Raw genomic sequence first — 22423 nt, forward strand, 5'->3', positions numbered from 1 at the left:
CTATCAGTTTTACTTGGAAAGAAGTGCAGGAATGACTCCGAGAGGTCTGCTGAGTTACTCATGACAGGTGCAGGAGGGTTGGTGAGTTTGTTGACTATAGAAAACAGTGATTTTGGTCGAGAGGATGCATTGTTAATGATGGTAGAGTAGTAACAACAGCGACCGAATCCCATTACCTGAGAGAGAATTTTTCACAATGAGTGTTTTTAGGATTCAAGAGGGTGACAGCCTCAGCACTTCGTTGTTGTGTGCCGTTATTGTTACCGTTTCGTCACGTTACAACAAAGAAGTCAGCTTTCATGCATTCCCCGTTGACGCTGCGGTACGGGCTGAGTGGATGCAGATCCGGAGGGATGACTTCAACCCGACCACATTTTTAAATGCATATAAGTTTCAGTGTATTTCACCTGTGCGTTTCTATGCTTAGAATTGAGAAAATAGTATTTATGGAGATAAATTGTAGCCTATCACAGGACAAACGTGTGAATGTTCACGGGGTATTTTATTTAACATCTCTAATCGTAGTTGTAACTGTGTTTACAGTAGGCATAATTGTCATTGCGTATGCAGCATGAGTCCAATACAGTCTTCTGTTCTGAACAGTTGTATTTCATTCATTAATCTGACTATGCATCCGTGCATTTAATCGCCATTGGCTCGTGTGATAGTAATATGGATCTTAGAATCAATTATATCACTTAAAATACTACTATCAACAACTATAGGAGATCATTTTCGGCTTTCTCCGGCTCCCTGCACCGGGTGTAATGCGAAACTGGAAGTGTCTATCCGCACACTCGCTGTTCGGACATCCAACATGGCGGCCACGTGCAACTAGCCAATAAATATTGGAGATCAAAGGATTATGAACTCTTCTGATAAATCTTATTCTGATAAATTCCCTAAAAAAAACTTCTATTGAAGAAATGTTATATATTAACGACTATCTGCATGCTTTGAAAGTAATGGATGGAGATGACCTAGAAATTAGAAATGTTAATGTAACAGACAAGCTGATATTTTTATGGACTATCTTATAGATGAACACCTCCAGAGGGACAACGCAAAGAGAGCTCGCAAGACGGAGAAGAAGGAGAGAAAGGCGAAGATCACCCACTGAGGCTCGACTCCCTAAGAACGGACGGATTCATCGTGCTCAGCAGTTAATTAAAATTATCGAACCAGTTGAGCGATTAAATAGGAAAATAATACACAGTGCAAACTGAAATAAACTGCTCAAATGAGGATGTGTTGAATTTGCAGGACAAGCTCAAATTACTTAAAGCCTAATTTGAGCTTGGCCTACGAACTTATGGTTCATTGTCAGAGGTGTTATGTGTGTATGTGGACTCAATATGTTTAGACTGTTAGGACCACATGTATTTTTAAAAGGAACTGTGAACATCATTCGCCTTAGACCTTGAAAATGTGCGAAACTAGAGAAAGGTCAAAAGGGTGGCGATAGTCAAACTTACTGTCAGGGTTCTGCCCTGGCAGCTTTGTCTGCGTCTGTTTCATGACTCTCTGTTTGTGCTGTGCTTCAACATATGGCTCTGTCTTTGTTTGTGTTGGCCATGTGCTCCTTTGCTCCTGCCTCCTTGTTTCCCAGAACCACACCCTCTTGTCTAGTTAAGTCCTCGTTAACCTGAGTGTGTTCTCCTGTTCCTTGTCTGAGTGTGCTCACCTGTTCCTCTTGTGTTTTATTTGTAGAAGTTTCTTTTTTTCTTTAGCTCTGCCATCGGTCCTGTCTGTCTTGTCTCCTGTGTCTGTAGTTCCAGTCCTGTCCTGCTAGCAGAGCGTCCCTGGCTGCTTACACTCTTAGCTTTGGAGCAAGCCTGGTGCTGAGCCTGAGATCCCTGAGTGCTTTGCCTGTTGTACTTGAAGTTTCTGTTTGGCTATTGCTGGTATTCTCAGGTCTCATTCTGCTCTGCCATTACTTCTCTCCAGCCTACAGTCATCTTGTGCTAGTTACAACTGCTACTCGGCTAGTTACAACGGCTGTCATTGTGTCCCACCCCTGCCTATTGTCTGGACTGTTCACCTCTCCCACCACATCTTGTCATCTGTCTACTGTTTGTCAATTAACATGTTTACACTCATTCTGCATTTGAGCCCTCCTTCATAGACCCGTGACACTTACCAAATAAAGCTTTTGTCTATGTGCTGCATAGAATAGGTGTAAAAAGAAAATGGTTATTTTGAATATGTGCTTCTGCAAGCCTATGTTAATGAAGGACTAGGATAAGTCCAAAGTTCGACCTTTAAGGGAATTGGCTGTAGTAGAATAACAGCCCATTGTTAAAAGGCGGCCCGGACCAGGGTTAGTATAAAAAGCCTTGGAGAGGTTTTTTTCGGGGCCACATTTCGGGTCTTTTACGTGTTTGTTATTTTTTCCTTTGTTTTTTTTCCCCTTTGTATTATTCTGAATCTTTTTTAATAAAACGAAATCATGTTGTGGTGATTCGTAAAACTTTTTAAACAAGTCTAAGAGTATTTTCTTCCTATCAATATTTCATGATTTTTTGTAATTAAATATTAATATTAGCAAACACCTAGTTCCTTTAAATTCAATATTGAACTGGTTAGAGGCACCACGAGGACCCTGAATCGACATCCTTAATCTAAAGGTAAGGTCAATATTTGATTGCAGCAGATTATGGGTATGTTTGAGAATGATTTATAGGTTACAGCGGGATAAAAATACAATACAGTGCATCTATCCATGATAAAAGTGCTCCACACTTCTCCAGGGGGTTAATAAAGATATTCTGAAGTTTAGCGATGCGTGAGAAAAATATCAATATTTAAAAACTTTATAGAGTAAAATAACTAGCTTCCGGCCAAACAGACATACGGATTTGACTTAAGTCAAAGCGCAACTTATGCGGGTAATGTGACGTACTGATGATATTTATGCTACGCCATTTCTGACGTCACGAGTTGCGTAAGTTGCGCTTTAGGCGCAAGTAGACTGCGTATGGCCGAAAGCTGGAATTTTACTTTATTTACTTTACACAAACTCCTCGCTTTGCTTCAGAAGGCCTTTATTAACCCTCCAGAGCCGTGGAGCACTCAATGTGACAGAACCTCCCCCTCCGCAAGGCGCCCTGGTGGGGTGTGAGGGTGGACAATGCTGCTGTAATTATTTATCTGTAGTGGTTTATGAAGATGAGTGTCATCATTAGTGATTGTTTTTGTGTTATTGATGTTTTATCCATGTCATAGTGTGAGAAATAACAGTATTGTCTTACAATGGAGCAGTTTAATAGTCTTTAGTCATCTATCTGACTCAAATAATGTGTTTCTAACAGCAAACACTCAGAATAAAGTGAGATGATCTGCTGATGATCCTGAATGGCTTGTTGAATGAGTGTTGATAGTCTGAGGCTCATCAATATTAACAGATCTGCTGAAAACACTCTTTATTTCATGACAATAGTTCCTGTTTTCACCTCATTTATTATGCTGATGTCTCCAGATCTCCTGTAAATTGACACTTAAAGCTCATTTCATTGGTGTCAGCAGACTGAGGGGATTTGTTACTATATGAAAGTTTATTTCTGTGTTTATGTTTATGAACTGTTTTTCTTACCATTATTTATATTTGGAAGAATTTAAATTATTTATATTATTTTCTATATTTCTAGATACCTGGATTTATAATGAAGAAGCAGAAATATAATGTTAGGATTAGCAATATATATTTTTTTGAATTGGCATCAGTTACTGTACGATGAATAGATAGACAGACATAAATGCTTATGTAACAGGTTAAAGAATGACAAATATTTTTGCAACCTTCCATTTTCTATCTTGTGGGTATGTGAGTTTATTTCACCATAATCTTGTATTGTTCAGTCACTTCATGGTAGCTCACAGGTATTGGGAGAGTTGTTTGTCGTGTAAGTGCGCCCTCTATCGGATAGAGGCTGGCGGTGGTCATATACTGACTTAAAGCGTTCGTTTCTCAGTCTGCATTCTACTGGACTGAGAGAGGTACGTGTTCACATCAGTGCAATGTAAGCTTGAAATATACCGGTTGTAACTTTAGCTTTAGTGCACATGGTAACTTGTACGTGTATTTTATGATGAGTGCACATATTTAGTTGAGATGTGTCGAGAACTGCTGTTTTGAGTGCTTAAGGAATTGCTAACATAGCTAGCCTCGTGGTTTGTTTTGCTGTAAGTTAGCGCTCGCCATTCTGTCGTCTTGTGATGAAGCCCACATGTTTCAGTTTTCCTTTTTCTTATGTTAGGCTGATTCTGAGTGGAGATAATCCTGAACTGTTGCTCTCTTTGAAATTGTACAGGTATGTACTTCCAATACCAGGTTTAGAATATAATGTGTTCATTTAAAAGTTTTCTTGTATTTATTGATGTTCAATGGCACTGAACAGCCCAGATGTAAAGCATGCACATTTTGCTTCATGCATGTTACTGTGTTAACTAGTGAAAGGAAGATGGTTTATTTCATGTTGCATAATGTTAATGTAAAACTTTAACGTTATTACCCATAGTTAATAACAGAAATAACACGCAATATGACACACAGCCTAATGCGATATGTTCATTTTTCATGGTAATTTTTCAGATTTTTGAATGCGATTAAATACGGAGTCTGCATTCTTCTTGACTGAGAGAGACTGATTCTGATTGAAGATCGTCAGTGTCCTGTCATCAGTCCACCAGAACACAACGCAGTAGTCGGCGAAGTGCAGACCGCGCCAGCTACACTTAGAAGTGTCATTTATTATAAAAACAAACTCAGTAATTTATACTTTTGATTTTGGCAGATCAGCTCCTCAAACTCTGGAATTCATCATCAGTGAAGCTCCTCCCACTGCAATCACATCATCAGTGAAGCTCCTCCCACAGCAATCACATCATCAGTGAAGCTCCTCCCACAGTAATTCCCCAATAAATGCTGTAAATCCCCATCAGCTACAAGTGAAGACGAGCATGAAAGCATCAGGAAGAGCTGAAATCTGCAGAGACTGAGTTTATTAAAGAGGACAGTGAGAACACGAGTGATCCAGAACCCTGCAGAATGAAACACACTGAAGATCCTGAAGAACAAAGAGGTTGGTGTTTATTCTTCATTCATTCATGATGCTGGAGAACATTCATGTTAGAAACATTCAAGCACTTCATCACATTTAGGTTAACAGTTACACTATGAAATGGTGCAGAATGTTCTGGGTTTTCTTCAACAAATGGTCAGTAAAGGGAGATTTGAGACATTTTTATATTGATGATCAATATTAGATCAAGCTAAATACTATTTGACGTTTACATTTATTTTATATCTGGTGTCCAATTTGCAACAAGGTTACCAGAATTTTAGTCATTTTCAACATAGTTTACAAAATGTATTTTTTTAGGAATAATCAGTAAACACCAAGTTACTGATAAAATTGTATTTGTCAAATATCATACAAGTTATTCATAGTTCTAGAGATTCTTCTTACAGTAACTTTGGTAACAGGGTTGATGAATACAGTCAATGCTACAGTTTGTGTAAAAATGGATTGAGATTATTCTCTTGTCTTCCCATCATGCATCAGAAAGAGCCCAGATGATGTCACAATTTTAAGAGATGCTCTATTTAACATATAACTAATAATAATAAAAAAAATAAACAATCCACTCCACTTGAATGCTAAACACTTGTTATTATTTCTCACAGGGTTATTCACTTGAGCTTGTGTTTCTGGTGTCCCACTTTCACATGCGCATGAATGGAAGTCTATGTAGGAAAAGTCTAGTGTAAACGGCCATTAATAATTAAAAAGTTTTTAGTAAAATAAATATCAATCTCAAAGTTGGAGACAAAACATAGCAGTATTGTATATTTTACCGTATTTTCCGGACTATAAGACGCATCAGTCAAAAAATGCGTCATGACGAGGAAAAAAAACATATATAAGTCGCACTGGACTATAAGTCGCATTTATTTAGAAATTTATTTCACAAAATCCAAGACCAAGAACAGACATTAATCTGGAAAGGCAAGTTATTCAGCTCCACAACAGCACACAGAACAACAGCTGAATAGTGTCCGGCATGTTAGCGTAACGCAGGGTTTCTCGCAGCACTTTGGAACTGGCGGCCGCCTAAGAAACACACGCCTGCCGCCTTAACTACGTCGTCAACAAAAATGTATAAGGCTATGAGCGATATCCGCCGTAGGGCTGTGCGATATTGAAGAAAAATGCGATAACTCCTTAAATAATGCGATATTCAACATGCGATACGATAATGCTTAAAGTGTGTAAAAAATAAACTTAAATTATCTTTAAAATATATTTAAAATGATATAACCTACATGTTTCACATTGTTTTTACGACAAGAAAACATCCTTCTGAAACTTCTGAAAGTGAACATCAGTGTTTTACTGTAGCATAAGAAGTGTTATTTTAACATCAGTGTAAACCACAGGGTTTCAGGTTATCCTATATTAAGTTTATTTAATAAAAGATACTGAATCATAAAATGTAAAAATAAAACATTGCTTAGTTTTCACTGTATGAATTAAATATATCCGGATACTTATTAAAGCTAAAAAACTTTTGTCTTTTGTTCATGACCCCATTTATTGCAAGCTGTTGCGATATGCATATTGCGATATATACATTTGCAATATTTCGATAAATTCAATATATTGTGCAGCACTGAGCTTAGATTCTCTGCCCGAGCCGGTAATGCACTCACTATGTGTGTGCGGCTGCGGGAGAATAAAACGATTAAATATGATTATACTACAGGGCCGTTGAATGCTTGAATCTGATTGGTTGACGAACGTTCTGAGGTGTGCAATTATTTTCAGGGAACCGAACGGCTAAAGTAGTTCCGGCAGGTCTTGACCGCACTACAGTTCCATATCACTTCGCGTAGTCAACTGTAATAACGGAAAAGAGGATACAATCATAACAAGAGACACCGCAGCCCCATGCGCTTGATCTGCCATTTTCAATGTCTAACTTCACAATCAATGGGAACATGCAGTTTAATTTTAATAAATAAAGTAGGTTATACAGTCCTATACATAATCAATAAAAAAATAAACTGAATATTTAAATAAATTGATAGTTCTGTTGCACGGGTTTTCGTAATTATTGAAGATAATATAACAAATAAATAAAATTGATAGGCCTATAGCCTACTTGTTAAGGCTTTTGTGTTTCATTTATTAGTCTAGTCTACTGTCACTAATAGAAAAAAAGAATGAACGAATTAATTAAAACGAATTGAATTAATAAATAAATAATAATATTGACGCACATGCTTCTCTCTAAGGCCGGTTATGAATGTAATTTGATACTTATGACTGATCATGCACGCGTTTTCAGCGCGTTCAGTCTGTGTTCACAGCGGTGTTTAAAATCTGCTGCATTCACAGTCAGAGAATGTGTCAGTCGTGAAGTGTGTGTCCAGCATTACTCTGCTATCAGCGGCTCAAACCTCCGTTACTAACTCTAAAATTACGTTTTGGAATTAGCAACGGAGCATGGGTTTAGATGCGCAAGGAATTAGTCCTACATACAAGAGCGTTTTAATGACAAAAACTTTACAAACGTCTTGAAATACATCATCTGAACAATATTTCGAGGTGTGGTAACTGTAGTATAAGCGGAATAATTGACTCCAGGCCGTTGAATTATTATAAAAATAATGCACACCCGAGGTGTAACGGCCACTCCGCTTCGCGTCGTGACTGCATTACCACCTCGGGTGTGCATTATTTTTATAATAATTCAACGGCCTGTCGTCAATTATTCCTTACATAAAACATATAGAAACTAATAAATTGTTATTCATCTGTTGCAGAAAAGCAACAAGAACAACTAAAACAAAATAGAAACGATTTACAGGCCAGAGTTTCTATTTGTAACATGTTTGCAGCGTTGAGCGATGTAGCCAATCACAGACGTGTTGATTTCTTGAACGCAATGGCCAATCAGAAGCATTTAACCATCTGGGGACCAAAAACGCGCCGGCGCGTTTGCCTCGTTTTTTTTCACATAGCAGCAAAATAGACTTAAAATACTCCTGTCATTTTTTGTCATACAGGCTTAAGAAATATGAAAAAATAAACCGTTAAATGTCTTCTTTTTTTATGGGTTCACTTAAAATCGAAATAAAACGTGCTTTTGTAAAATAAAGTAAACCGGGTGTGCTTTCTGCCTCTCCATCTTCGTGAGCTTTTTTTCTGAAGCACATCTGTAAACTTAAACAAAACTCAGCGAATACTATTCACTCAGACATGAGATATATATCTCTATAATCATTTAAGTATGTAGTTTTAAATTATCTAATTCAAAACTCAAACAAATATTCTCTGTTTATGTAATCTATATAAAAAGAGAGAGAGATCAGCCGTTCTCATTATCGTTCTGGCATCTCATTACTCTGCTAATGTGACACGCCAATCGAGAGCGCGCTGCTATTCAAACACAGATCTGAGGCAACACATGCAAACCAGTCAACGCCCACAACAGCTGGAAAACGCACTCGCTGTGAGGAATAATAATATCGTGATAATCCTGGAAATTTTACCTTCCTTTTCTTCCTTTTAGAAGAAAATTTGTCCTTCAAACAGCATATAGAGGGTCTAACAAAAAAACTAAGAGTAAAGTTGGGTTTCTATTATAGAAACAAAGGCTGTTTCTCTTTTAGTACGAGAAAAACACTTATACAAACAACATTTATGTAAATGCTGGATTATGGTGATATTTTATACATGCATGCAAATAAATCTTCTTTGAAAATGCTGGATTCAGTATATCATGCCGCACTAAGATTTGTAACTAATTCAAATTTCCGTACTCATCATTGTCGCTTGTATGAGAGTGTGTGTTGGCCATCTCTGCACAATCGCAGGCTGGAGCACTGCTATATTTTTCTTTTTAAGGCCATACTTTGTAAACTGCCTCCTTACTTATGCTCTCTTCTGACTCTTAAAGTCACTACCAGGAAATGTAGTCTTAGATCATATGGGCAAGTCATGTATGATATCCCACGAACGCGAACTGTCTTCGGTGAAAGTGCCTTTAAAGTTTTTGCACCTTTTTCCAGGTATAAATTGCAGAATCAGCTAAAATTTGACGGTTTTCCGACAATGACACAATTTAAAATGAGGATAAAGGACTATTTGAGTACTAAATGCACATGTGCTATTACTGAGCGCTGCTGGTGATTATGTTGAGATTATGTTAAAATTGCCAAAATGTCTTTTTTTTTGTTTTTTTGTTAAATGTTTGTATATGTATTTTTAATATGGAACTATTATTCTGCCGTCTTGGCCAGGACTCCCTTGAAAAAGAGATTCTGAATCTCAATGGGATTATTTCCTGGTAAAATAAAGGTAAATAAATAAAAATATTCCAAAACTTTCTGAAAATACGAATGAAAATTAACTGCACAATTACTAGAAATGTTTACCTTGGATATTATACAATTTGCAAGCATAGGCTACACAGTTTGAGGAAAAATACCCTTTTTTTTCAAGATGTTTCCAACTCTGAACCAATTATGTAGTAATATATATATATATATATATATTAGGGCTGTCAATCGATTAATTTTTTTAATCGCATGCTTGCCATGAGTTAACTCGCGATTAATCGCACTTTTTTATTTGTTCTAAATGTACCTTAAATTAATACTTTTCAAGTTTGTATAATACTCTAATCATTATGGGCATGAATAAATATGGATGCTTTATGCAAATGTATGTTTATTATTGAAACCATAGTCAACATAGAGCATGAAGACGACATGTTTCAAAGGTCATAGATGTTTTTCAAAGAACTTGTTCATGTCTATTAGACACATGAAGAAAGAATAAAGAAAAACCAGGTTCCCATTACTTCTCTTTCTTTGCACTGAGCAATTTACTAAAACAAACATCTTTAGATTTTTGCATGGCAGGGCAGCTCTTCTGAAAATGCTAAATGTACATTTATTATTTATTATTACATTAGTTTGTCTCTCTCTGTGCCCATTTTGATGAAGCTAAATTCTCAATAAAACTGTTTTCATTGGTATATTTTACTGTTTCTGTTGTCAAACAACGGAATGAATATGAAATAGTGACTGAAACGTGACCCATTAAACATAACCAGCTCTCCCTTCCAAGATGTTAATCTGCACAACAAACCTGTCTGATGAAATCGAGAGAGAGAGAGAGAGAGAGAGATTTATTTTTTATTTTTAACACATCTTTTATTACCTACACAAAAACCACTACATTAACAAAACAATCACATATAGTTAGGCCTACTCAAATTCTTCAACAAAGTGCAATGCATCATTTTCAATCCAGCACAACATTCTTTGTACACTCCACACCTCTTCAAAGTTTTCCAATTTGTTCATATGGGAGTACAAAATAAAATCACGTTTTATTCTTGCTTTTATGAACCCCTTAAACAACAATTCAACATTTTTACTACTACCAGCAATTTCATATTTCCTACTAATATAAACCGCCATTTTGGCCTGACCTAAGATAAAATTTAACAATCGTCCTTTCTTCTTTTTTCCTTTACAATATTTAAAACCAAAAATAAACACAATCATTGTAAACATTTCATTAACATTAGTAAAGAAAATCTCCAATAAACCAACTAAAGGTCTTAGTCTCTCACAGTGCATAAAACAATAAAAAATGGTTTCTCTTTCCCCACAAAAAGGACAACTATCCTGCACATTCGGATTCAACAATGAGATAAAAGAATTTATAGCAATAATTCCATGTAAAATTCGCAATTGGAGATCACCCACATTTTTAGTCAATGGTGGTTCGTAACAAGAGCCCCAGCAAGGTTTGACATCCAAATCGACACTTAAATGATCTCTCCATGGTGTATCCATACGATTTAATTTCTCCTTATTTATCACCTTCACACAAACTTTATACAAGCTCTTTCCCCCCATTGTATCAAACATTATGTCTCTCAAATTCTCTGAGTTCATTAAAACATTTTCATTTTCCATTACATTTTTAGACATCACCATACAAGGAAAATGATCCGTTTTATCAGGAAGAGCTTGACTTGACACAAAGTTCCAGTCTTCTTCACTCAAAATTTCGCGGCACTTCTTCAATAAAAAATAGACTGTCCTTGTTGGTTTAATTTCAAGTCTCTGTGCAAGTGCATCAGCATTGTTCAACGCGATACCAGCCACTTCTATTAAGTCTTTCATTTTAACAACTTTGGCTTTTGTTAAAGTCTGCATCAACCACAAAGTTGTGTCTCCACATAAATCGAGTCGAGCACCATTGATCAATGGCTCTTCCAAAAACCAATACAGAGACTGATGTGACAATAGTCTTTTGACCTGTACCATACACCATGCTTTTCTTAAACTTTCGTAAAAGGAAGAGATAGACTTCAAACTAAAACTGCTACAATCTGTCCAAAAGATATTTCTTCTAAAATCCCACCCTCCCACCTTACTCAAAAGGCAACAGGCTGGTCCAAACCATGAAACACTAGGACTGTATAAAAACTTTTGAACAAACTGTAGCCTAAAGGCTACTTTCCTGCTTATAAGGTCAACAACCCCTTGACCACCTTCTTCCTTTGGAAGGTACAGAACATTCCGTGGTAACCAATGTAATCTATCCCAAAAGAAGTTGATTATCTTGACCTGTATTTTTCCAAGAACCCCTTCCGGAGGCTCTAAAACTGTTAATTTGTGCCATAATGAGGAGGCTTACTAAGTTATTAATAATCAATGCTCTCCCCCTAAAGGACATTTTAGGTAGAAGCCATTTCCACCTTTCAAATCTTCCTTCCACATTTTCAAGAATATTTTCCCAGTTTCTTTGCATTATTATTTCATCACCCAAAAATATTCCAAGATATTTCAGACCTCTTTGTGACCAAACCATTTTACCTGGTAATACCAGTTCTCCATTCCATTTTCCAACACAATATGCTGAACTTTTGGCCCAGTTTACCTTTGCAGATGAGATTTTTGCATAAATGTTAACAATATCAACCAGCTTGTCAATATCATCCTGCCCACTGGTTAAAACTAAAACATCATCTGCATATGCTGACAGCTTTATAGGTGGCAAGGTACTCTCATATCTAAACCCGTCTAAATGAGTCCTAATTTTATTTAACATGGGTTCTATTGCTATTGAGTAAAGCATACCCGACAAAGCACATCCTTGTCTAATACCCCTTCGTATTTTAAAAGGGCTACTCAAACCACCATTGATCTTCAGTACACTTTCAATATTTTCATAAAGCACTTTAATCAAGGCAGTGAAAGCAGGCGGGAACCCAAAAGTCTCGAACGTGTACCATAAAAACTGATGATCCACCCGATCAAACGCCTTCTCTTGATCTAGGGAAATTAGGCCACATTTGATCCCAAACAGTCTAGAGACTTCCAAAACATCTCGAATTAGGGATATATTATCCACAATTGATCTATTAGGTACACAGTAGGATTGATCTAGATGTATAACCTGTCCAATTACCTTCTTCATTCTATTCGCCAAAACTTTTGATAAAATCTTATAATCAGTGCATAATAAAGACACTGGCCTCCAGTTTTTTATCTCTTTGAGATCACCTTTTTTGGGGAGCAAAGTTAAAACAGCTCTTCTGCAGCTTAGTGGCAGTTGTCCTTTATCCAAACTATCACTTAAGACTGCAAGTAGATCTTCTCCCAACAAATGCCAGTATGCCTTATAAAAATCAACAGGCAACCCATCCAATCCTGGTGCTTTACCATTCTTCATACTCTGCAAAGCATTAAGAAGTTCGTCTATTGTTAATGGGCATATCAGGTCTGCATATGAATCTTCATTCACTTTTGGTAAATTGGACACAAATTCAGCCATTAACTGGCAATCCACAACACTATTGGAATACAGCTCCTTGTAAAAACTGACAGCTCTTTTTCGGATGTCAGAAACCTCCGTCAGAACTTTTCCATCTTCTGACCTTAAACACTGAATACTTTTTTTTTGGCCATTTTTTCTTTCTAAACTGAAGAAGAACTTGGACTGAGCATCCATTTCAGAAAGATTCTGAAATCTAGATCTAACCAACGCACCCTGAGCCCTTGTACCTAATAGATCTGCCAAGGCTGCTTTTTTTTCCTTTAAGAGCCCGCAATTGGTTTTGATTTTCAGAGGCTTCATTTAAAGCCTGAAGTTCAACAATATCCATCTCTAGACTTCTTATGGATTGAACCATGTCTCTAGAAACATTAAAAGTGTACTGATTACAGAGTTTTTGTATTTGCACCTTCCCAATTTCCCACCACTGCTGTATTGATGTAAAAGATGACTTTTTAGATTTCCACCCCAACCAAAAAAAAGAAACATTTACAAAAGTGAGCATCCTCAATTAAAGCACTATTAAAATGCCAATAGGCACTCTTATATTTAACAGAATTAATAAAAATACATGCTACTACCATTGAGTGGTCAGAGAAACCAACAGGACAAATATCACAAGATTTAAAACATTGTTTCTGATGTTTAAAACCATAAAAAAAATCCAATCTTGCTAAAGAAATGCGATTTTCTTTCACATGTGCCCATGTATATTGCCTTTCGTTACAATGAAAATTTCTCCACACATCACAGAGTTGACAAGTTTTAATCATATTCAGTAATTTACTTCTTGAAGCCATATGAGGCTCAATGTGATTTCTTTCTAAATCATTACTTGTACAGTTAAAATCTCCACCCAGTACTAAGAAACTTTCTGTATTACATTGTTTTAAACTATCACATAAAGTTTCAAGAAACAACATTCTTTCTATTGATTTTACAGGCGCATAGACATTTATAAATTCCACAGTAACATTTTCAAACTTTGCTATAATCTTAATTAATCTACCTTGTATTACTTCTGTAACATCATACGATATTGGTAAACAAGTCTTTGAAAACAAAACCGCCACCCCAGCACTGAGAGAAGTCTTATGACTCAGAACAATATTTCCATCCCACTCTTTCATCCAATCAACTTCATTTTCCTTTGTACTGTGAGTTTCTTGCAAAAACATGACATCTATATTTTTTAGTTTCATTAACTCATAAACCTGTGCTCTTTTGTTTACATCCCTCGCCCCATTCACATTCAGGGAAGCGATTTTAAGATTGCTCATTATGAGGGATGAAAAAAGCACAAAAAGCCAGGTCCATATCATGCCTTTATTCTTGTGACATATCATTACTCAATGCTTGGTCGCACTTTTTGCACAATCTTTTTTAGATGATACACCTCAGGATTTGACAGACATCCTTCACCTTTTTGTTTCATTAAACTTTTTACTGAGTCAATAAATAAGGATAGATCAGGAAAATAGTCTATAACCTCAACATTCCTCATTCCTTTTGTACGCTGGAGAAAATTCTTCATTCTTTCCAAACTGTAACCACTATAGTCTAGTCTAACCTCTTCCTCAACTTGAACTTCAGAACATTCTTGCTCACTTTCTGATCCAGAATCACTTGCATTCAACACCTCTCCAGAACTTTTGGTAATGGTCTCATCCTGTGCCTTCTTCTTTGATGTAGTTACAATCTCACCCAGATTAGACTTCCTTTTCACTGCCGGCACTTTACATACTGCTTCGTCCTCTGAGTAATTCACCCACCATCTCATCAAGCTCAATATCCATGGTCTCATTTTCACTACTCTTCACTCCACTACTTCCTGGTTCTTCATTGTCCACCCTCAAATCTGAAACCTCACCAACTCTTTCCACACTCTGACCTTCATTATGACTTTGAGACCCACTTTCTTCTGTACCATTTGACACATTTTTGTCTGGACAAGCGCGTACTAAGTGTCCCATTTTCCCGCATCCAAAGCATTTCATGTTCTCCGTTGTTGCAAAAATTACATACTCAAAAGTTTCAACTTTGAATTTAAAAGCAATATTCAGTTCATCAATATCACTCCTCAAAATCATATATACTTGTCTACGAAAAGACACAAGGTGTTTCAACAACGGGGATTTGCAGCCTAAAGGAATTTTCTTAATCGCCGAAACCAACTGTCCATATCGAGATAATTCGCGCTGCAGCGCTTCGTCACTAATAAATGGAGGCACATTGGAAAGCACAACCTTTCTCGCTGGATTGACAAGTGGGAAAACCTTGATCAAACTATCATTGAGAACTATCCCGTTTTCAACCGTCACGTTCACTTTTTCAATTTTGTCTAAAAATAACACCACAGCACCGTTCATTCTCGATGCCGAACGAATACTACTGTGACCAACCACCACTCCTACCGCTAACACACATTCCTCGACTGAGCACTCAACTCCAACCGGCACTTTTATTCCATGCTGCCGGGTGAGTTGCTCATAACTCGCCGTCTCCGCATTCGCCATGGCAGCCAGTTTAAAAACTGGCTACTACAACCTCCCCGTCCTCACCACAATATCCCCAGTGCGTTGTGACCATACACGTTAAAAACCCGTGAGAGAGAGAGAGAGAGAGAGAGAGAGAGAGAGAGAGAGAGAGAGAGAGAGAGAGAGAGAGAGAGAGAGAGAGAGAGAGAGAGAGAGAGAGAGAGAGAGAGAGAGAGAGAGAGAGAGAGAGAGAGAGAGAGAGAGAGAGAGAGAGAGAGAGAGAGAGAGAGAGAGAGAGAGAGAGAGAGAGAGAGAGAGAGAGAGAGAGAGAGAGAGAGAGAGAGAGAGAGAGAGAGAGAGAGAGAGAGAGAGAAGCCTACCGGCGATTCTCAGAAACTAAAGGTTTGGGCGCTTTATTGAAGAGAAAAAAAATCGCTAAAGGGGTCTGCAATGTCGCTAAGTTGGCAACACTGTGTATCTCCATTTCTCCAACTAGGGTTGGGCCACGGGTCAAACTGAAAATACGCGCTGCGTTAATCGCGCGTTAAAAAAATTAGTGCCGTTAATAGGATGTTGCGTTAACGCCTAATTAACGCGTTAACTTTGACAGCCCTAATATATATATATATATATATATGTGTGTGTGTGTTGTCTTTGCATTCTTTGTGGCTCAGTGACACCTGAATGAAAGGCTCATTAGTATGCAGCATTAGCAGGTCTTTGTCTCCTCAGGTGTGAATTAGGGCATTATTCATGACCTTGTTGGATCATTCACTCCCACCTGCATATTGCCTTTCCAAACAAAAAGTTTCTTACTAAATTTAAATCAATCTATTGTTTAATGTGAACGATTAGCCCGGATGATTTTCAGATCATTTTGAAATAAAAACTCTAGGCGACATTATCCATTAGTCAAAAGTATTGTGGGAATATGTGAAGTTGGTCGTTTGTGGTCTTATATCAGACAATTTAAGTTTGAGTTTTTTGAATAACCACGCATAAATAATATTCTCTCAAAAATGCAAACATGTACATACATGTTGCTCACATATTATGATAGCCATGTTCGTGCTAAATAGAGTGTAATTACACCTTTGCCATTAATATGTTTATAAGCAACTGAAAAAAGTACAAATATCAGGTCATGTCAAAACATCTCAAGGACCCCAAAAACAAATCTTACTCCACAACACTGAATCCATTGAGTTCTTCCTCGGTGTCGCTTCTGAACAACTCCGCTAACTAGAGCGCCCTCTCGCGGCTGGAGACGGTAATGTTTTCTCTTGGTTCATATCAGTCAGTATGAATTCATTTTGCTATACAAGTCGCACCTGACTATGTCGCAGGACCAGCAAAACCATGGAAAAAAAGTGTGACTTATAGTCTGGAAAATACGGTAATGTTAATATCATGTTAGATAATTGTGTCATTGATCAAATATAATAGTTCTTGCTAAAGAAACATGGGATTTGTGCCTATAATGCTTTACAAATAATAATTTGAAGATAAATTGACCTCATTCATGGAAAGTTTCAAGGACATATAATCAATTTTCAAAAAAAGTCAAATTATCATATTTTATAGCAGTTGTCTACTTTCTACCAGTACATCAGGGCTCACTTTCATGTCCTTTCACTTTATATTTCTCTCTTTGAAGATAAATATTTTAATGTACTGAAAATTAAATGTAAATTTTTTTTTCCTGTCAGACCCGATGGAAGAGAGCGAGGAGAGAGAAGTGGAGGAGGAGAGTGAAGAACTGAGAGAAGTGAAGGAGGAGAGTGAAGAACTGAGAGAAGTGGAGGAGGAGAGTGATGAACTGAGAGAAGTGAAGGAGGAGAGTGAAGAACTGAGAGAAGTGAAGGAGGAGAGTGAAGAACTGAGAGAAGTGGAGGAGGAGAGTGAAGAACTGAGAGAAGTGAAGGAGGAGAGTGATGAACTGAGAGAAGTGGAGGAGGAGAGTGATGAACTGAGAGAAGTGAAGGAGGAGAGTGAAGAACTGAGTGAAGTGAAGGAGGAGAGTGATGAACTGAGAGAAGTGAAGGAGGAGAGTGAAGAACTGAGAGAAGTGGAGGAGGAGAGTGATGAACTGAGAGAAGTGAAGGAGGAGAGTGAAGAACTGAGTGAAGTGAAGGAGGAGAGTGAAGAACTGAGAGAAGTGGAGGAGGAGAGTGAAGAACTGAGAGAAGTGAAGGAGGAGAGTGAAGAACTGAGAGAAGTGAAGGAGGAGAGTGAAGAACTGAGAGAAGTGGAGGAGGAGAGTGAAGAACTGAGAGAAGTGAAGGAGGAGAGTGAAGAACTGAGAGAAGTGGAGGAGGAGAGTGAAGAACTGAGAGAAGTGGAGGAGGAGAGTGAAGAACTGAGAGAAGTGAAGGAGGAGAGTGAAGAACTGAGAGAAGTGGAGGAGGAACATCATGTCCAACCTGGAGGAAAACCTTTGAGTCGCTCAAAGACTAAACAGACATTTTTAAAGAAAAGAAGAGCCAAGAAATCTTTCACCTGCACTCAGTGTGGAAACAGTTTCACAACCAAACAACATCTTGAGATTCACATGAGGATCCACACTGGAGAGAAGCCGCACACGTGTGATCAGTGTGGAAAGAGTTTCTCTGTTAAAAGTCACCTGAAGATACACATGAGTGTTCATACCGGAGAAAAGCCGTTTTCATGTGATCAGTGCGGGCAGAGTTTCAGTCGATCATCAAACCTTAATGTTCACATGATGATCCACACCGGAGAGAAGCCGTTCACATGTGATCAGTGCGGGAATAGTTTCTCTATTAAAAATCACCTGAAGCGACACATGAGGATCCACACCGGAGAGAAGCCGTTCACATGTGATCAATGTGGCAAAACATTTCTTAGTGCATCAGAGCTGAAGAAACACCTGAGAGTTCATACGAAGGAGAAGCCGCATTCATGTTCTGTGTGTGGAAAGAGTTTTTCACAGCGGCATCATTTACATATACATGAGAAAACTCACACTGGTGTGAGAGAGTACATGTGCTTTGAGTGTGAGAAGACTTTTACTACAGCGGAACATTTAAAACTGCACCAGAGAATTCACACTGGAGAAAAACCTTACAAGTGTTCACACTGTGACAAGAGATTCTGTGAGTCATCATCTCTGAAAAAACATGAGAGGATCCACACTGGAGAAAAACCTTACAAGTGTTCACACTGTGACAAGAGATTCTGTGAGTCATCATCTCTGAAAACACATGAGAGGATTCACACTGGAGAGAAGCCGCACACGTGTGATCAGTGTGGGACGAGTTTCTCTATTAAAAGTCACCTGAAGCGACACATGAAGATCCATACAGTGGAGAAACCACTTAAACACAGTCTGAAATCCCGGTAAGTAATAATATGATGTTTATTTTATACTATAGAAAACAGTGATTTTGGTCGAGAGGATGCATTGTTAATGATGGTAGAGTAGTAACAACAGCGACCGAATCCCATTACCTGAGAGAGAATTTTTCACAATGAGTGTTTTTAGGATTCAAGAGGGTGACAGCCTCAGCACTTCGTTGTTGTGTGCCGTTATTGTTTCCGTTTCGTCACGTTACAACAAAGAAGTCAGCTTTCATGCATTCCCCGTTGACGCTGCGGTACGGGCTGAGTGGATGCAGATCCGGAGGGATGACTTCAACCCGACCACATTATTAAATGCATATAATTTTCAGTGTATTTCACCTGTGCGTTTCTATGCTTAGAATTGAGAAAATAGTATTTATGGAGATAAATTGTAGCCTATCACAGGACAAACGTGTGAATGTTCACGGGGTATTTTATTTAACATCTCTTATCGTAGTTGTAACTATATTTACAGTAAGCATAATTGTCATTGCGTATGCAGCATGAGTCCAATACAGTCTTCTGTTCTGAACAGTTGTATTTCATTCATTAATCTGACTATGCATCCGTGCATTTAATCGCCATTGGCTCGTGTGATAGTAATATGGATCTTAGAATCAATTATATCACTTAAAATACTACTATCAACAACTATAGGAGATCATTTTCGGCTTTCTCCGGCTCCCTGCACCGGGTGTAATGCGTCATAGGATTATGAGCTCTTCTGACAAATCTTCTTCTGATAAATTCCCAGAAAAAAAAACTTCTTCTGAAGAAATGGTATACATTAACGATTATCTGCATGCTTTGAAAGTAACGGATGGAGATGACCTAGAAATTAGAAATGTTAATGTAACAGACAAGCTGATATTTTTATGGACTATCTTATAGATGAACACCTCCAAAGGGACAACGCAAAGAGAGCTCGCAAGACGGAGAAGAAGGAGAGAAAAGCGAAGATCACCCACTGAGGCTCGACTCCCTAAGAACGGACGGATTCATCGTGCTCAGCAGTTAATTAAAATTATCGAACCAGTTGAGCGATTAAATAGGAAAATAATACACAGTGCAAACTGAAATAAACTGCTCAAATGAGGATGTTCAATTTGCAGGACAAGCTCAAATTACTTAAAGCCTAATTTGAGCTTGGCCTACGAACTTATGGTTCATTGTCAGAGGTGTTGTGTGTGTGTCTGTGTATGTGGACTCAATGGGTCTCATTCATGAAACACGAGCAGAATGAATTCTTGTGTAAATCGTGTGTAAAGTGGTTCTGGCGTAAATTTTCGGATTCATTAAAATGTTCGTATTTTCCAAATGTTAGTTGGTACGAAAGAAATCTACACCTGCTCCCAGCCACGCGTAAATAGTGCGTTTAACATCCGAACGTTTGCTCATTAATAAGGCTGCATTTTAATTCACCTTAATCGGGTACATATTTACACAGCATTTTGAAAAAATATGATATATAGTAATTACATTCGGTTTTTCTTTTTACTTGTATTATGAGAGCCAGTAATAACATCTGCAAACGGAACACTTTAATCAAATAATTAATTGCTTTTAATAGGGCTGGGCTATATTTTTTCGAAGTGAACCAATTCGTTTTTTGCAGTCGAGCTTCATGTCGAACCATTTTCTTTTCACTTCTGGAACTGTTCGATTAACAGATGAAACTCCAGTGCATCTGTGATATGCTGCCAAGCTTCCTTTTTTTAGGACCTGTAAGATTGAAAATAAAATGTGACGTTTTGAATGAACTTCTGATAATAAAATATTATTTGATGAGAATTTTTTTCTTTTCATTCGCTTTTAAGTCAAGAAGACATGTTAAAATCCTTCGTTTGGTGTCATAATATGATGCCCATATATGGTTGTCAGTCGGATTTAATGGGCGGGATTTATGGTAATTGAGAATGAGCGTGCACGCGCGTCCCATTTACGCCTGGTTGGAATTCATTAACACACACACACATTTCACTATCACATCTGACGTTTACGAAGTATTTGTGAATCAGGAGAAGAGTTTTCGGGAAGGTCTCTTTACGCGCAAATCACTCACATATTTACTCGTATATTTACGAATGTGTTTCATGAATGAGACCCAATATGTTTAGACTGTTAGGACCACATGTATTTTTAAAAGGAACTGTGAACATCATTCGCCTTAGACCTTGAAAATGTGCGAAACTAGAGAAAGGTCGAGAGGGTTGCGATAGTCAAACTTACTGTCAGGGTTCTGCCCTGGCAGCTTTGTCTGTGTCTTTGTTTCATGACTCTCTGTTTGTGTTGTGCTTCAACATATGGCTCTGTCTTTGTTTGTGTTGGCCATGTGCTCCTTTGCTCCTGCCTCCTTGTTTCCCAGAACCACACCCTCTTGTCTAGTTAAGTCCTCGTTTACCTGAGTGTGTTCTCCTGTTCCTTGTCTGAGTGTGCTCACCTGTTCCTCTTGTGTTTTATTTGTAGAAGTTTCTTTCTTTTTTTTCTTTAGCTCTGCCATCGGTCCTGTCTGTCTTGTCTCCTGTGTCTCTAGTTCCAGTCCTGTCCTGCTAGCAGAGCGTCCCTGGCTGCTTACACTCTTAGCTTTGGAGCAAGCCTGGTGCTGAGCCTGAGATCCCTGAGTGCTTTGCCTGTTGTACTTGAAGTTCCTGTCCGGCTATTGCTGGTATTCTCAGGTCTCATTCTGCTCTGCCATTACTTCTCTCCAGCCTACAGTCATCTTGTGCTAGTTACAACTGCTACTCGGCTAGTTACAACGGCTGTCATTGTGTCTCACCCCTGCCTATTGTCTGGACTGTTCACCTCTCCCACCACATCTTGTCATCTGTCTACTGTTTGTTAAAAAACATGTTAACACTCATTCTGCATTTGAGCCCTCCTTCATAGACCCGTGACACTTACCAAATAAAGCTTTTGTCTATGTGCTGCATAGAATAGGTGTAAAAAGAAAATGGATGTTTTGGATATGTGCTTCTGCAAGCCTATGTTAATGAAGGACTAGGATAAGTCCAAAGTTCGACCTTTAAGGGAATTGGCTGTAGTAGAATAACAGCCCATTGTTAAAAGGTGGCCCGGACCAGGGTTAGTATAAAAAGCCTTGGAGAGGTTTTTTTCGGGGCCACATTTCGGGTCTTTTACGTGTTTGTTATTTTTTCCTTTGTTTTTTTTCCCCTTTGTATTATTCTGAATCTTTTTTAATAAAACAAAATCATGTTGTGGTGATTCGTAAAACTTTTTAAACAAGTCTTAAGAGTATTTTTTTCCTATCAATATTTCATGATTTTTTGTAATTAAATATTAATATTAGCAAATGCCTAGTTCATTCGAATTCCATATTGAATTGGTTAGAGGCACCACCGAGGACCCTGAATCGACATCCTTAATCTAAAGGTAAGGGCAATATTTGATTGCAGCAGATTATGGGTATGTTTGAGAATGATTTATAGGTTACAGCGGGATAAAAATACAATACAGTGCATCTATCCATGATAAAAGTGCTCCACACTTCTCCAGGGGGTTAATAAAGATATTCTGAAGTTTAGCGATGCATAAGAAAAATATCAATATTTACAACTTTATAGAGTAAAATAACTAGCTTCTGGCCAAATAGACATACGGATTTGACTTAAGTCAAAACGCAACTTATGCGAGTAATGTGACGTACTGCTGATATTTATGCTACGCCATTTCTGACGTCACAAGTTGCGTAAGTTGCGCTTT

The 22423-nt window shown here is 37.9% G+C and overlaps 1 protein-coding gene across 2 annotated transcripts; it reads left to right on the top strand.

Moving 5' to 3' along the window:
• Nucleotides 1-3920: 3920 nt before the first annotated feature.
• On the top strand, nucleotides 3921-21940 carry LOC306996425 (uncharacterized protein). Of its 2 annotated transcripts, none has more exons than XM_079608897.1 (5): nucleotides 3921-3996; nucleotides 4257-4310; nucleotides 4794-5081; nucleotides 17053-18700; nucleotides 19595-21940. In XM_079608897.1, the coding sequence occupies exons 3-5, from the start codon at nucleotides 5048-5050 to the stop codon at nucleotides 19596-19598; spliced, it is 1686 nt and encodes a 561-aa protein (XP_079465023.1). In that variant the 5' UTR covers nucleotides 3921-3996; nucleotides 4257-4310; nucleotides 4794-5047; the 3' UTR covers nucleotides 19599-21940. The 2 variants fall into 2 exon arrangements, with proteins under 2 accessions (XP_079465023.1, XP_079465022.1); XM_079608896.1 differs by having other exon boundaries at nucleotides 3970-3996; nucleotides 4592-5081.
• The last annotated feature ends 483 nt before the right edge of the window (nucleotides 21941-22423 follow it).

The sequence above is a fragment of the Phoxinus phoxinus genome, assembly GCF_949152265.1.
Source record: "Phoxinus phoxinus genome assembly, chromosome: 1".
NCBI classification, from domain to species: Eukaryota; Metazoa; Chordata; class Actinopteri; order Cypriniformes; family Leuciscidae; genus Phoxinus; species Phoxinus phoxinus.

Excerpts from the sequence above, each read along its gene's own strand:
- LOC306996425 (XM_079608897.1), top strand. The coding sequence starts at position 5,048 with ATGAAACACACTGAAGATCCTGAAGAACAAAGAG. Across the intron at positions 5,082-17,052 it reads AGATCCTGAAGAACAAAGAG|ACCCGATGGAAGAGAGCGAG; the intron begins GTTGGTGTTTAT and ends TTTTCCTGTCAG.